The sequence below is a fragment of the Macaca fascicularis genome, chromosome 20 (assembly GCF_037993035.2).
Source record: "Macaca fascicularis isolate 582-1 chromosome 20, T2T-MFA8v1.1".
Lineage (NCBI taxonomy): Eukaryota > Metazoa > Chordata > Mammalia > Primates > Cercopithecidae > Macaca > Macaca fascicularis.
In genome coordinates, this window is record NC_088394.1 from 68,375,781 (window position 1) to 68,389,870 (window position 14,090).

The 14,090-nt window shown below is 43.3% G+C and overlaps 1 protein-coding gene across 1 annotated transcript in view; it reads left to right on the forward strand.

Annotated features, from left to right (window-relative positions):
- The window catches only part of PKD1L3 (polycystin 1 like 3, transient receptor potential channel interacting), an 88,255-nt gene that overhangs the window by 27,794 nt on the left and 46,371 nt on the right, over window positions 1-14,090 (forward strand). Inside the window, 3 exon segments of the mRNA XM_045381939.3 lie at window positions 3,700-3,930; window positions 5,779-5,880; window positions 6,475-6,653. Of these exon segments, the coding sequence (XP_045237874.2) occupies window positions 3,700-3,930; window positions 5,779-5,880; window positions 6,475-6,653 (512 nt within the window).

Below are 14,090 nucleotides of genomic sequence, written 5' to 3' on the forward strand. Positions count from 1 at the left end.
GCCCAGCTAATTATTGTATTTTTTTTATTATACTTTAAGTTCTAGGGTACATGTGCACAACGTGCAGATTTGTTACATATGTATACATGTGCCATGTTGGTGTGATGCACCCATTAACTTGTCATTTACATTAGGTATATCTCCTAATGCTATCCCTCCCCACTCCCCCCTCCCCACAATAGGCCCCGGTGTGTGATGTTCCCCTTCCTGTGTCCAAGTGATCTCATTGTTCAATTCCCACCTATGAGTGAGAACATGTGGTGTTTGGTTTTCTGTCCTTGTGATAGATTTATGGCTACATAGTATTCAATGGTGTATATGTGCCACATTTTCTTAATCCAGTCTGTCACTGATGGACATTTGGGTTGATTCCAAGTCTTTGCTATTGTGAATAGTGCCGCAATAAACATACGTGTGCATGTGTCTTTATAGCAGCATGATTTATAATCCTTTGGGTATATACCCAGTAATGGGATAGCTGGGTCAAATGGTATTTCTAGTTCAAGATCTTTGAGGAATCGCCACACTGTTTTCCACAATGGTTGAACTAGTTTACAGTCCCACCAACAGTGTAAAAGTGTTCCTATTTCTCCACATCCTCTCCAGCACCTGTTGTTTCCTGATTTTTTAATGATTGCCATTCTAACTGGTGTGAGATGGTATCTCATTGTGGTTTTGATTTGCATTTCTCTGATGGCCAGTGATGAGCATTTTTTCATGTGTCTGTTGGCTGTATGAATGTCTTCTTTTGAGAAGTGTCTGTTCATATCCTTTGCCCACTTTTTGATGGGGTTGTTTGTTTTTTCCTTGTAAATTTGAGTTCTTTGTAGGTTCTGGATATTAGCTCTTTGTCAGATAAGTAGATTGCAAAAATTTTCTCCCATTCTGTAGGTTGCCTGTTCACTCTGATGGTAGTTTCTTTTGCTGTGCAGAAACTCTTTAGTTTAATTAGATCCCATTTGTCAATTTTGGCTTTTGTTGCCATTGCTTTTGGTGTTTTAGACATGAAGTCCTTGCCCATGCCTATGTCCTGAATGGTATTACCTAGGTTTTCTTCTAGGGTTTTTATGGTTTTAGGTCTAACATTTAAGTCTCTAATCCATCTTGAATTAATTTTCGTATAAGGAGTAAGGAAAGGATCCAGTTTCAGCTTTCTACTTATGGCTAGTCAATTTTCCCAGCACCATTTATTAAATAGGGAATCCTTTTCCCATTTCTTGTTTTTGTCAGGTTTGTCAAAGATCAGATGGTTGTAGACATGTGGTATTATTTCTGAGGGCTCTGTTCTGTTCCATTGGTCTATATCTCTGTTTTGGTACCAGTAATATGCTGTTTTTGTTACCGTAGCCTTGTAGTATAGTTTGAAGTCAGGTAGCGTGATGCCTCCAGCTTTGTTCTTTTGGCTTAGGATTGTCTTGGCAATGCGGGGTCTTTTTTGGTTCCATATGAACTTTAAAGTAGTTTTTTCCAGTTCTGTAAAGAAAGTCATTGGTAGCTTAATGGGGATGGCATTGAATCTATAAATTACCTTGGGCAGTATGGCCATTTTCACAATATTGATTCTTCCTATCCATGAGCATAGTATATTCTTCCATTTGTTTGTGTCCTCTTTTATTTCACTGAGCAGTGGTTTGTACTTCTCCTTGAAGAGGTCCTTTACATCCCTTGTAAGTTGGATTCCTAGGTATTTTATTCTCTTTGAAGCAATTGTGAATGGGAGTTCATTCATGATTTGGCTCTCTGTTTGTCTGCTACTGGTGTATAAGAATGCTTGTGATTTTTGCACATTGATTTTGTATCTTGAGACTTTGCTGAAGTTGCTTATCAGCTTAAGGAGATTTTGGGCTGATACCATGGGGTTTTCTAAATATACAATCATGTCATCTGAAAACAGGGACAATTAGTAGAGATGGGGTTTCTCCATGTTAGTCAGGCTGGTCTCAGACTCCCGACCTCAGGTGATCCGCCTGCCTTGGCCTCCTAGAGTGCTGGAATTACAGGCCTGAGAGAAAGAGGATTCTTAGGAAGGTATCTGCACCATTCATAAGCCTCAGGCAGTCATAGCTGGACAATGGCTATCAAGCAAATCTATAAATAGCTTGTTAAAATGTAGATTCTGAAGCAGTAGCTCTGGTCAAGCCTTTCTAACAAGCTCCCAGCTGTCCCAGTGCTGCTTGTTAGGCAAACCATACTTTGAGAAGAGTAGCTTGAGAGCTTCTCTCCTCTCTCAGCACACACCTGTTGATTGCAGAAGGCATTGGATATTTCCCACTTCCTTGAAGCTCTTTGAAGTGCTTGGACACCATGAAAGGAATTGACCTGCCCCAAGTACAGCACAAGAGTTCTTCCAAAGGTGGACTAGCTTGGGCCTCCAGGACTTAACCCTGTGCCATGGAAAGAAGTAGTCATAATGACAATACTGGAGACTTCTCATCCATGAAACCAAACACAGAATTGGTAGCTTCCATGTAATCACCTATTGACATATTTTTAAATATGCAGAAATGTTCTAACATATGGAAAGTCATACGGAATAATAAAAAACATTGAATGCACATTCAGCTTTATCAAAGTTAGTATTTTTCTCTGCTTCAGATTTTCTTAAATAATAAAACACTCAGGAATAATTAAAGCCCTCTGTGTATCCCTCTCTAGTCTCTCTCTCCTTCCTTCCCTTCCACCAAAGGGTAACTACTGGCCTGAATTTGAGGGGGGAATTCATTCTTTCAGCAAATATTTATTGAGTGTCTTCTACGTGCCATGCCCAAGTCTAGGAACTAGAGATACAGCAGTGAACAAGACAATATCCTCATGAACTGACATTCTGGAGAGGGAAACTGACAATGAATAGATAAATAAGTGTTTTGCATGCTTCTTAGGCTGTGTGCAAGTGGCATTATACTGTACATATCTCTTGTTTTATTCACTCAGCATTTATCCATGTTGATACATCTACCTCTAATTCATCCATTTTTTAAAATTTTATTTATTTGTTTTGGAGACAGTCTTGTTCTGTCACCCAGGGTGGAATGGACTGCTGTGGCCTCGGCTCACTGCAACCTCTGCCTCCCAGGTTCAAGCAATTCTCCTGCCTCAGCCTCCCACGTAGCTGGGACTACAGGCGCCCATCACCACGCCTGGCTAATTTTTTATATTTTTAGTAGAGATGGGGTTTCACCATGTTGTCCAGGCTGGTCTCAAACTCCTAGCCTCAGGTGATCCACCTGCCTCAGCCTCTCAAAGTGCTGGAATTATAGATGTGAGCCTCCGCACCTGGCTAATTCATTCATTTTTAACTGCTATATAGAATTCCATCAGTTTGCCTCTGCTTACTTATGTACCGTTAATTTGTATGTTCTGTTATTGAATATATAAGTTGTTTCCTATTTTTGATAATTATCAACAAGGGTGACAAAACATTCCTTTTCGCATATCTTTATACACATGTGCACAGTTCCCCTAGAACATATATACACTCAGAACTGGAATTGTAGGATTCAAAGAGTTTGTGCTTCTTCAGCTGTACTAGATGTTGCTAAATTGCTTTCCATATTGGTTATACTAATTTACGTCATCACCAGCGGTGAATGAGAGATCCAGGCACCTCTTTCCATCTCTAAATTGCTGGTGTTTGTTTTATGTCTGTCCCCTCCTTAGCACTCTGTCCAACTAGAGTCAACGTCTTGATTCTAATTCCAGGTTGGGCCACAGAGCACAATTCTGAGGACACAGTGTCTCTGTAACCACCTGACCTTCTTTGCCAGCGACTTCTTTGTCGTGCCCAGGACCGTGAATGTTGAAGACACGGTTGAACTGTTCCTTCGCGTGACCAACAATCCTGTTGGGGTGTCACTGCTGGCTGGCCTTTTAGGATTCTATGTGATCACAGTTGTGTGGGCTTGGAAAAAGGATCAAGCAGATACGCAGAAGGTAACGAGAGTTTGAGTTCAACAGATTTGCCATGATGGTCTTGAGTAATTAAATAAGATGGGGGAAAAAAACACACCTTTGTCAAAGCCTGGTACTGGGAGGCATAGAAATTCAAGTGGAACTTTTCTTACGTTTATCTTCATGTCTACTGTCTGAAGACCTAAGAACCTTTTCTCTATTTTTGTTTCCTTTGGTTCCAAGATTGGACCCTTGTGGGACTCCTTCTAGGACAGGAATGAGCCAAAAGAAAATACTAGCCAGGTGCAGTGGCTCATGCCTGTAATTCCAACATTTTGGGAGGCCAGGGCAGGAGGATCACTTGAACTCAGGAGTTGAAGGCAAGCCTGGGCACCATAGCAAGACCTTGTCTCTATTAAAAATTAAAAACAATATGAGCCAGGCATGGTGGTGCATGCTTGTAGTTCCAGCCACTTGGGTAGCTGAGGTGGGAAGATCACTTGAGCCCAGAATCGTTGAGGCTGCAGTGAGCTATCGTGCCACTTTACTCCAGCCTGGGCAACAGAGACCCAGTCTCCAAAAAGGAAAACAAAAGACCTAGAGAGCTTAACTAAAGTCAAATGCAAGTTTATCTTACTTTATACATTGGATATGAAAGTTATATGTAAATTGGCCAGGTGCAGTGGCTCACACCTGTAATCCCAGCACTTTCAGAGGCCGAGGCAGGTGGATCACCTGAGGTCAGGAGTTCGAGACCAGCCTGGCCAACATGGTGAAACCCCATCTCTACTAAAAATACAAAAATTAGCCAGGTGTGGTGGCGCGAACCTGTAATCCCAGCTACTTGGGAGGCTGAGGCAGGAGAATTGCTTGAGCCTGGGAGACAGAGGTTGCAGTGAGCCAAGATCATGCCACCACTGCACTCCAGCCTGACTGACAGAGTGAGACTCTGTCTCAAAAAAAAAAAAAAAAGTTACGTATAAATCAAATTATAATTTAATGTAACTGACTGGGTGAGGTGGCTCACGCCTGTAATCCCAGCACTTTGGGAGGCCGAGGTGGGTGTATCACTTGAGTTCAAGAGTTCAAGACCAGCCTGGTCAACGTGGTGAAACCCCTTCTCTACTAAAAATCCAAAAATTAACCGGCCATGGTGGCGCATGTCTGTAGTCCCAGCCACTCAGGAGGCTGAGGTGGGAGGATCACTTGAACCTGGGAGGCGGAGGTGGCAGTGAGCCAAGAATACAACATTGCACTCCAGCCTGGGCAACATAGCAAGACTCCATCTCAAAAAATAAAAATGAAAATGTAACTATATACAAGAAACTTATATGGTATGTTTTTTAAAACAAAAATCTTTTGACAGCCTCTTCTTTCCATGTGTTTGTTCTTCCTATGTTTTCTTGCACTTGGAAATTATAGAATACGCTAAGTGTTCATTTCTTGTTGCCCTGGGCGTAGGGTTGTCCACGTTAGTAAACAAAAATACAGGCTACCTAGTTAAATTTGTATTTTAAATAAATAGTTCATCTTTAGTGTAAGCATGCCCCAAATTATTCATAGTTTATCTGAAATGCAAATTTAGCCGGGTATTCTCTGTTATCTGGTACCTAAGTGGGAGAGAGGTGCAAGGATTTAGAGGCTTAAGACCTGATTGGGTGATTCTATGACTATTTCACTTGAGAGATACAGGCCCTGGAGGTTCAGGCCTCATCCCCACTTTAGTGGCTTAGGTCTGCTCACGTGTCTGTCTGCTGCCCACACCTCAGCCCTGCTTTCTGTAGGGCTGCCACACCTGCCAGAGTGCATCCTCCTGCTCCTCAGTTGGAGGAGGCGGAAGCTATTCTACGTGGAGGCCTAGTAAGTTGCTTGGTTCTGCTTTTCTTGCAGGTGAAGGTTACTGTCCTGGCTGATAATGACCCCAGCGCTCAGTTTCACTACCTTATTCAGGTCTACACCGGATATCGAAGAAGGGCTGCTACAACAGCTAAGGTTAGTGAAATAAATGTTCTTCACTTGTTCTTGCTTTGCGTCTTCTGCCACATGAGACACACTCTGAGCTGGTGATATCCTGGCAACCAATAGCACTTTAAAAGCGATCAGAGATTGGTATTTTCTAGTTCTAAACTATACATGCGGGCCATGCATGGGGGCTCACACCTGTAATCCCAACACTTTGGGAGGCCAAGATGGGGAGGTCACCTAAGGTCAGGAGTTTGAGACCAGCCTGGCCAACAAAGTGAAACCCCTTCTCTACTAAAAATACAGAAATTAGCTGAGCGTGATGGCCCATGCCTATAATCACAGCTACACAGGAGGTTGAGGCACAAGAATTGCTTCAACTCAGGAGGCGGAGGTTGCAGTGAGCCAAGATCACGCCACTATACTCCAGCCTGGGTGACAGAGCAAGACTTCATGTCAGAAAAAAAAGAGTACTGTGTGTATGAAGAATTCTCTATGCTTGTCTAAGATCCGAAAGACTTGGTCTAAATACAGTTTTCTATGTCTTCATCTCTCTCCTTAGGGATAAACCCAAAGAATCGTATTAAAATTCCCTCTGTTTTATCTTTCCCTGTCTCATGGTAGGTTGTCATCACCCTCTATGGATCAGAGGGACGGAGTGAGCCCCATCATCTCTGTGACCCCCAGAAGACAGTCTTTGAACGAGGGGGCCTGGATGTCTTCCTTCTCACCACTCGGTCCTCTTTAGGGGACCTGCACAGCCTTCGGCTCTGGCATGACAATTCTGGCATCAGTCCCTCCTGGTGAGTACTTATGTCCTGTTGGCTGTTGCTGCTGCTTTGTGTATCCAAGAGAGAAGAAGGAAGATCACCACAATAAATCACAGTAAAGCTTTGAGCCCCAAATAGTAACAAACGACTATTAGATTTCAGTTTTAAAGCTATCTACAAAGAATAAGCCCTGGAAAGAAGTGTGAGAGATTAACAATATGATTTTTTTGGGGATAGTAGAGTAATAGATGCTTTGTTTTCTCTAATTTTATTTTCATTAAATGTCATGATTGTGAACAGCAAATAACACCAATGAAATATTGCCTGAAAGTGCCACAAATTAAAAGTATTTGTAAATATGAAAAAAATATCCTTAAAGACTAACTTTAGTAAACAACTATCTACTGACAGTCAAACTTTGAGTCAAACTTAAGAGCTTAAGGACAGGTCGTAGCGGCTCACACCTGTAATCCTAATATTTTGGGAGGCCAAGGCAGGAGGATCACTTGAGGCCAGGAGTTTGAGAACAGCCTTAGCAACATAGGAAGACCCTGCCTCTACAAAAAAAAAAAAAAAAAATATTTGCCAGGCATGGTGGTGTGCACCTATAATCCCAGCTACTCAGGAGGCTGAAGTAGGAGGATCACTTGAGCCTCGGAGGTTGAAGCTCCAGCGAGTATATCTGCACCACTGCACACCAGCCTGGGTAACAGCAAGACCCTGTCTCAGGGGGAAGGAAAAAAAAAGTCAAGATCTTAAGGAAGGAGAAAGGATAGAATTACTGTATGAGATGTGCCTGAGGAGTTAGAGAAATAACTAGACGATGATAAACTCCTTGAACCTAACATATGTTAGGTTCGAATGATTCAGCATCTTCCTTCAGCAGTACCCAGAATTAGGAGAGGTACTACAGAAAGTAGATGATGCAATTAATTAAGAACGAAGATTACTGGTTCCTTGGAGTTAGGAAAAAAGAGAAAAATAAAGTGGAGTCTTAAGGCTCAGGCACTCAATCTGTTGCTAAATGTTGCCCACCTGCAAAGAGCAAAATTTGCCTAAATTTATTAGCAAAATACATTCTTCCCCCTAGGCTAGATACACCAGCCACTGGGCCAGTAGAGCCTAATAACTTTCTTGCTGCTTCCGTTCTGTTCCAGTATGCACAAATCAGCTTGTAAACCATCCTTCCAGTTTTATTTAAAAAGGTGAATAATGTATAGGAAGCACTTGAAAAAGATGTTCAACGTGATTAGTCATCAGTAAATGAAAATGGTAGAGCACTAGCCACCCATCAGAATGGCTTAAATTAAAAATTCTCACAAAAGACCGGGTGCAGTGGCTCACGCCTGTAATCCCAGCACTTTGGAAGGCCAAGGCGGGCAGATCACTTGAGGTCAGGAGTTCGAGACCAGCCTGACCGACATGGTGAAATCCTGTCTCTACTAAAAATACAAAAATTAGCCAGGTGTGGTGGCAAATGCCTGTAATCCCAACTACTGGGGAGGCTGAGGCAGGAGAATTGTTTGAACCTGGGAGGCGAAGATTGCAGTGAGCTGGGATGGTGCCACCGCACTCCAACCTGGCAACAGAGTGAGACTGTCTCCAAAAAAAAAAAAAAATTCTCACAAAACCAAGTTTAGAGAAGGATAGGGAGCAACTAAAACTCTCACAAACCCCTAGTGAGAGTGTAAAATGGTATGGCCACTCCAGAGAACAGCTTGCCAGTTTCTTGTGAAGTTAAACATACACTGACCATGTAACCCAGAAATCGCACTTACAGGTATTTACCCAAGATCAACAAAAACGTGTATCCACTGCAAGACCTGTACACATATGTTCATAGCAGCTTAATTAATAGCCCAAAACTCAAAACATCATAAATGTCTATCGAATAAACAAATGTTAGTATATTCATTCAATGCAATACTACTCAACGAAAAGGAAACTATTGTTACATATAACTACATGGATGAATTTTTTAAAATTATGCTTAGTGAAAGAAGCTGTACATAAAGAATGTATAGGCCAGACACTGTGACTCACACCTCTCATCTCAGCACTTCGGGAGGCCAAGGTAGTTAGATCACTTGAGGTCAGGAGTTTGAGACCAGCCTGGGCAACATGGTGAAATTCCGTCTCTACAAAAAAATACAAATATTAGCTGGGAGTGGTGGCTCATGCCTATACTCCCAGCTACTTGGGGGGCTGAGGCGGGAGAATCACTTGAGCCCAAGAGGCGGAGGTTGCAGTGAGCCAACATCACACCACTACACTCCAGCCTGGGCAACAGAGCGAGACCCTGTCTCAAAAGAAAAAAAAAATATATATATATATATAGCATATGATTCCACACATGTGAAATTCCATAAAAGGCTAACTATTCTATAAAGATGGAGGACAGCAGATCATTGTTCTCCTAGGGCCAGGAGTGAGGGGGCAGGAGGTGACTGGAAGGAGGGATAGGGAACTTTTGGGGGTGATATTTTGATGGTGCTGGTGTATAAACGTTTGTCAAAATGCATTGAACTGGCCAGGCATGGTGGCTCATGCCTGTAATCCCAGCACTTTGGGAGGCCAGGGCGGGCGGATCACAAGGTCAGGAGATCGAAACCATCCTGGCTACAACATGGTGAAACCCCGTCTCTACTAAAAATACAAAAATTAGTCAGGCATGGTGGCTCATGCCTGTAGTCCCAGCTACTTGGGAGGCTGATGGAGAATCGCTTGAACCTGGGAGGCAGAGGTTGCAATGAGCCAAGATCATGCCACTATACTCCAGCCTGTGTGACAGAGTGAGACTCCATCTCAAAAAAAAAAAAAAAAATGGGCCGGGCGCGGTGGCTCACGCCTGTAATCCCAGCACTTTGGGAGGCCGAGACGGGCGGATCACGAGGTCAGGAGATGGAGACCATCCTGGCTAACCCAGTGAAACCCCGTCTCTACTAAAAAAATACAAAAATCTAGCCGGGCGAGGTGGCGGGCACCTATAGTCCCAGCTACTCGGGAGGCTGAGGCAGGAGAATGGCGTGAACCCGGGAGGCGGAGCTTGCAGTGAGCTGAGATCCGGCCACCGCACTCCAGCCTGGGTGACAGAGCGAGACTCCGTCTCAAAAAAAAATAAAATAAAATAAAATGCATTGAACTGTGCATTTTAGGGGCACGTGTCATCAGGACCTCCTGAGGCTGTCACAGGTACACATCCTTAACCTAGGCAAAATAAACTTTCTAGATTGACTGGGACCTGTCTCAGATATTCAGGGTTCACATTTTGGTAACCACGAAGGGATTCTAAGTGGAGGTGCCCTAACCTTTGACAAATCTATCGGTGCTTGGTGCCAGCTTGAGCTACCTTTATGGCTCAAACCAATAGGACAATTTGCTGAGGCCTGGAAGCACCCCCTCCAGAGAATCCCTGATCGCCCCAAATTTGGTCGAGATCTAAAGTTTATTTTGCTATACAACTCCTTTTTCTGGAGTTTGCTTGCTTCCAACAAGGAAAGCAAGTTTTCCTGCCTTCATGACGATGGGAGGCAGGTAACTGCTTTCTAGAGTTTGAGCTCACTTCTAACAGGGAAGGCAAATTTGAGTTTTTTCCTGCTTCTAGGGTAGTAGAGAGCAGTATTCAGCCTGAGACCTATCCCTAGGTAAGTAGCTGAATTAGAGTTTTGCCTTGGCTAAAGTTAAGATTAACAACCAGCTGGTCTTAATTTCTCCTGACCATTAGAGCACTCGGTGATCATAGTTTTGGGTTTTTGTTGTTGTTGTTTGTTCCAGTCTTTGTCCTGTCAGATTTGACCAACTCTACCTGACTTGGTCAAATCCAAATGAGAATTCCAAATTATGGGTATTGAATTGGTTAAAGTTCGTCACAGCTGCAAAAGAGGGAAAAAATGCATTGAACTGTACATTTTAAATGGGTACATTTTATCACGTATAAACTTTATATTACGATAAAGTTGATTAGAAAAAAAAAAGTGGCCAGGCACGATGACACATGCCTGTAATCCCAGCACTTTGGGAGGCCGAGGCAGGCGGATCATGAGGTCAGGAGTTCAAGACTAGCCTGGCCAACATAGTGGAACCCCATCTCTACTAAAGATGAAAATTAGCCAGGCGTGGTGTCACATGCCTATAATCCCAGCTACTTGGTGGCTGAGGCACAAGAATTGCTTGAACCCAGGAGGTGAAGGTTGCAGTGAGCCAAGATCGCACCATTACACTCCAGCACTCCAGCTTGGGCAACAGGACGAGACTCTATCTCAAAAAAAAAAAAAAAAAAAAAAAAGAGTATGCAGGCCAGGCACAGTGGCACACGCCTGTAATCCCAGCACTTTGGGAGGCTGAGGAGGGCAGATGGCTTGAGCCCAAGAGTTCAAGACCAGCCTGGGCAACATGGCCAAACCCCATTTCTGCAAAAAATACAAAATGTGTGTGTGTGTGTGTGTGTATATATATACACACACATATATATACACATGTATATATGTCTATATATGTATATATGTATATGTATATGTGCATATATGTATGTATATGTGTATATATGTATGTGTATATATGTATATGTGTGTATATGTGTGTATGTGTATATATGTATATGTATATATGTATATATGTGTGTATATGTATATATGTGTATGTATATGTGTATGTATATGTGTGTGTATATATAGCACCAGGCATTATTAGGGGAACCATCCCCCAATATTTCTTTTTTTTTTTTTTTTTTTTTTTTTTTTTTTTTTTTTTTTGAGACGGAGTCTCGCTCTGCCGCCCAGGCTGGAGTGCAGTGGCCGGATCTCAGCTCACTGCAAGCTCCGCCTCCCGGGTTCACGCCATTCTCCGGCCTCAGCCTCCCGAGTAGCTGGGACTACAGGCGCCCGCCACCTCACCCAGCTATTTTTTGTATTTCTTAGTAGAGACGGGGTTTCACTGTGTTAGCCAGGATGGTCTCGATCTCCTGACCTCGTGATCCGCCCATCTCGGCCTCCCAAAGTGCTGGGATTACAGGCTTGAGCCACCGTGCCCGGCCTATCCCCCAATATTTCAACATAAGTTCTATTTTCCCTAAGTGTCGGCCAGTCTGAGAAATAAAGAGAAAGAGTACAAAGAGAGAAATTTTACACCTGGGCCTCTGGGGGGTGTCATCACATATTGGTAGGACTGTGATGGCGACCCCAAGCCACAGAATCATGAAGTTTTTATTAGGGATTTTTAAAGGGGAGGGGGTGTGCAAACAGGGAGTAAGTCACAAAGATCACATGCTTCAAAGGGCAATAAAGGTCACAAGGCAAGGCAAAATTAGAATTACTGATGAGGGCCTATGTCCCATTGTGCACACATTGTCTTGATAAACATCTTAACAAGAAAAAGGGTTTGAGAGCAGACAACCGGTCTGACTAGAATTTACCAGGCTGGAATTTCCCCATCCTAGTAAGTATGAGGGTACTGCAGGAGGCAGGGCGTATTTCACTCCTTATCTCAATCACATAAGACAGACACTCCCAGAGCAGTTGTCTATAGACCTACCCCCAGGAATACATTCCTTCCCCAGGGTCTCAATTATTAATATTCCTTGCTGGTAAAAGAATTCAGCGATATTTCTCCTACTCATCCATTTACAGGCTCTCTGCAAGAAGAAAAATATGGCTGTATTCTGCCCGACCCTGTAGGCAGTCAGACCTTATGGTTATCTTTCCTCATTCCCTGAAAATCGCTGTTATTCTGTTCTTTCTCAGGGTGCACTGATTTCATATTGTTCAAACACACACGTTTTACAATTTATACAGTTAACGCAATTATCACTGTGTCGTGAGGTGTGACGTACATCCTCAGTTTACAAAGATGATTGGATTAAGAGATTAAAGACAGGCATAAGAAATTATAAGAGTATTGATTGGGGAAGTGATAAATGTCCGTGAAATCTTCACAATTTATGTTCAGAGACTGCAGTAAAGACAGGTGTAAGAAATTATAAAAGTATTAATTTTGGGAACTGAGGTATGTCCATGAAATCTTCACAATTTATGTTCAGCGATTGCAGTAAAGACAGGTGTAAAAAATTATAGAAGTATTAATTTTGGGAACTGATAAATATCCGTGAAATCTTCACAATTTATGTTCTTCTGCCTCAGCTCCAGCTGGTTCCTATATTCGGGGTCCCTGACTTCCCACAACAGTCCATGGTGGCACATGCCTGTAGTCTGAGATACCCGGGAGGCTGAGGTGGGACAATCATTGAGCCCAGTGGTGGAGGCTGCAGTGTGATGAGTTTGTGCTACTGCACTGCACTCCAGCCTGGGCAACAGAGTGATACTCTGTCTCAAAAAAATAAAATAGACTGGTTGTGGTGGCTCACGCCTGTAATCCCAACACTTTGGGGGGCCAAGGAAGGTGGATCACAAGGTTAGGAGATCAAGACCATCCTGGCCAACATGGTGAAACCCCATCTCTACTAAAGATTTAAAAAATTAGCTGGGTGTGGTGGCACGTGCCTGTAATCCCAGCTACTCGGGTGGCTGAGGCATGAGAATTGCTTGAACCTGGGAGGCAGAGGTTACAGTGAGCCAAGATCGCACCATTGTTCTCCAGCACTCCAGCCTGGGTGACAGGGTGAGACTCTGTCTCAAAATATATGTGTGTGTATATATATATATATTTTTATTTATGTATATATTTTACATACATATTTTATATATACACACACAGACACACACAGGCCAGTCATGGTGGCACACGCCTGTAATCCCAGCACTTTGGGAGGCTGAGGAGGGCAGATTGCTTGAGCCTGAGAGTTCAAGACCAGCCTGGGCAACATGGCAAAACCCCATTTATGCAAAAAATACAGAAATATATATAGCCGGGCATGGTGGCACACGCCTTTAGTCTGAGATAGCTGGGAGGCTGAGGTGGGATAATCATTGAGCCTGGTGGTGGAGGCTGCAGTGTGACATGTTCACGCTACTACACTCCAGCCTGTGCAACAGAGTGAGACTCTGTCTCAAAAAAATAAAATAGGCCGGGAGCAGTGGCTCATACCGGTAATTACAGCATGCCAGAGGCAGGTGGATCACGAGGTCAGGAGATCAAGACCATCCTGGCTAACATGGTGAAACCCCGTCTCTACTAAAAATACAAAAATTAGCTGGGTGTGGTGGTACATGTCTGTAGTCTCAACTACTCAGGAGATTGAGGCAGAATGGCTTGAACCCAGGAGGCGGAGGTTGCAGTGAGCCGAGATCGCGCCACTGCACTCTAGCCTGGGGACAGAGCGAGACTCCATCTCAAAAAAAATGAAATAATAGAAAAGTATGTGTATAGGAAAAGGTCTAGAGTATAATAAGTTTTTTTTTTTTTTTTTTTTAAAGACAGAGTCTTGCTCCATCGCCCAAGTTGGAGTGCAGTGGTACGATCTCAGCTCACTGCAAGCTCCACCTCCCAGATTCATGCCATTCTCCTGCCTCAGCCTCC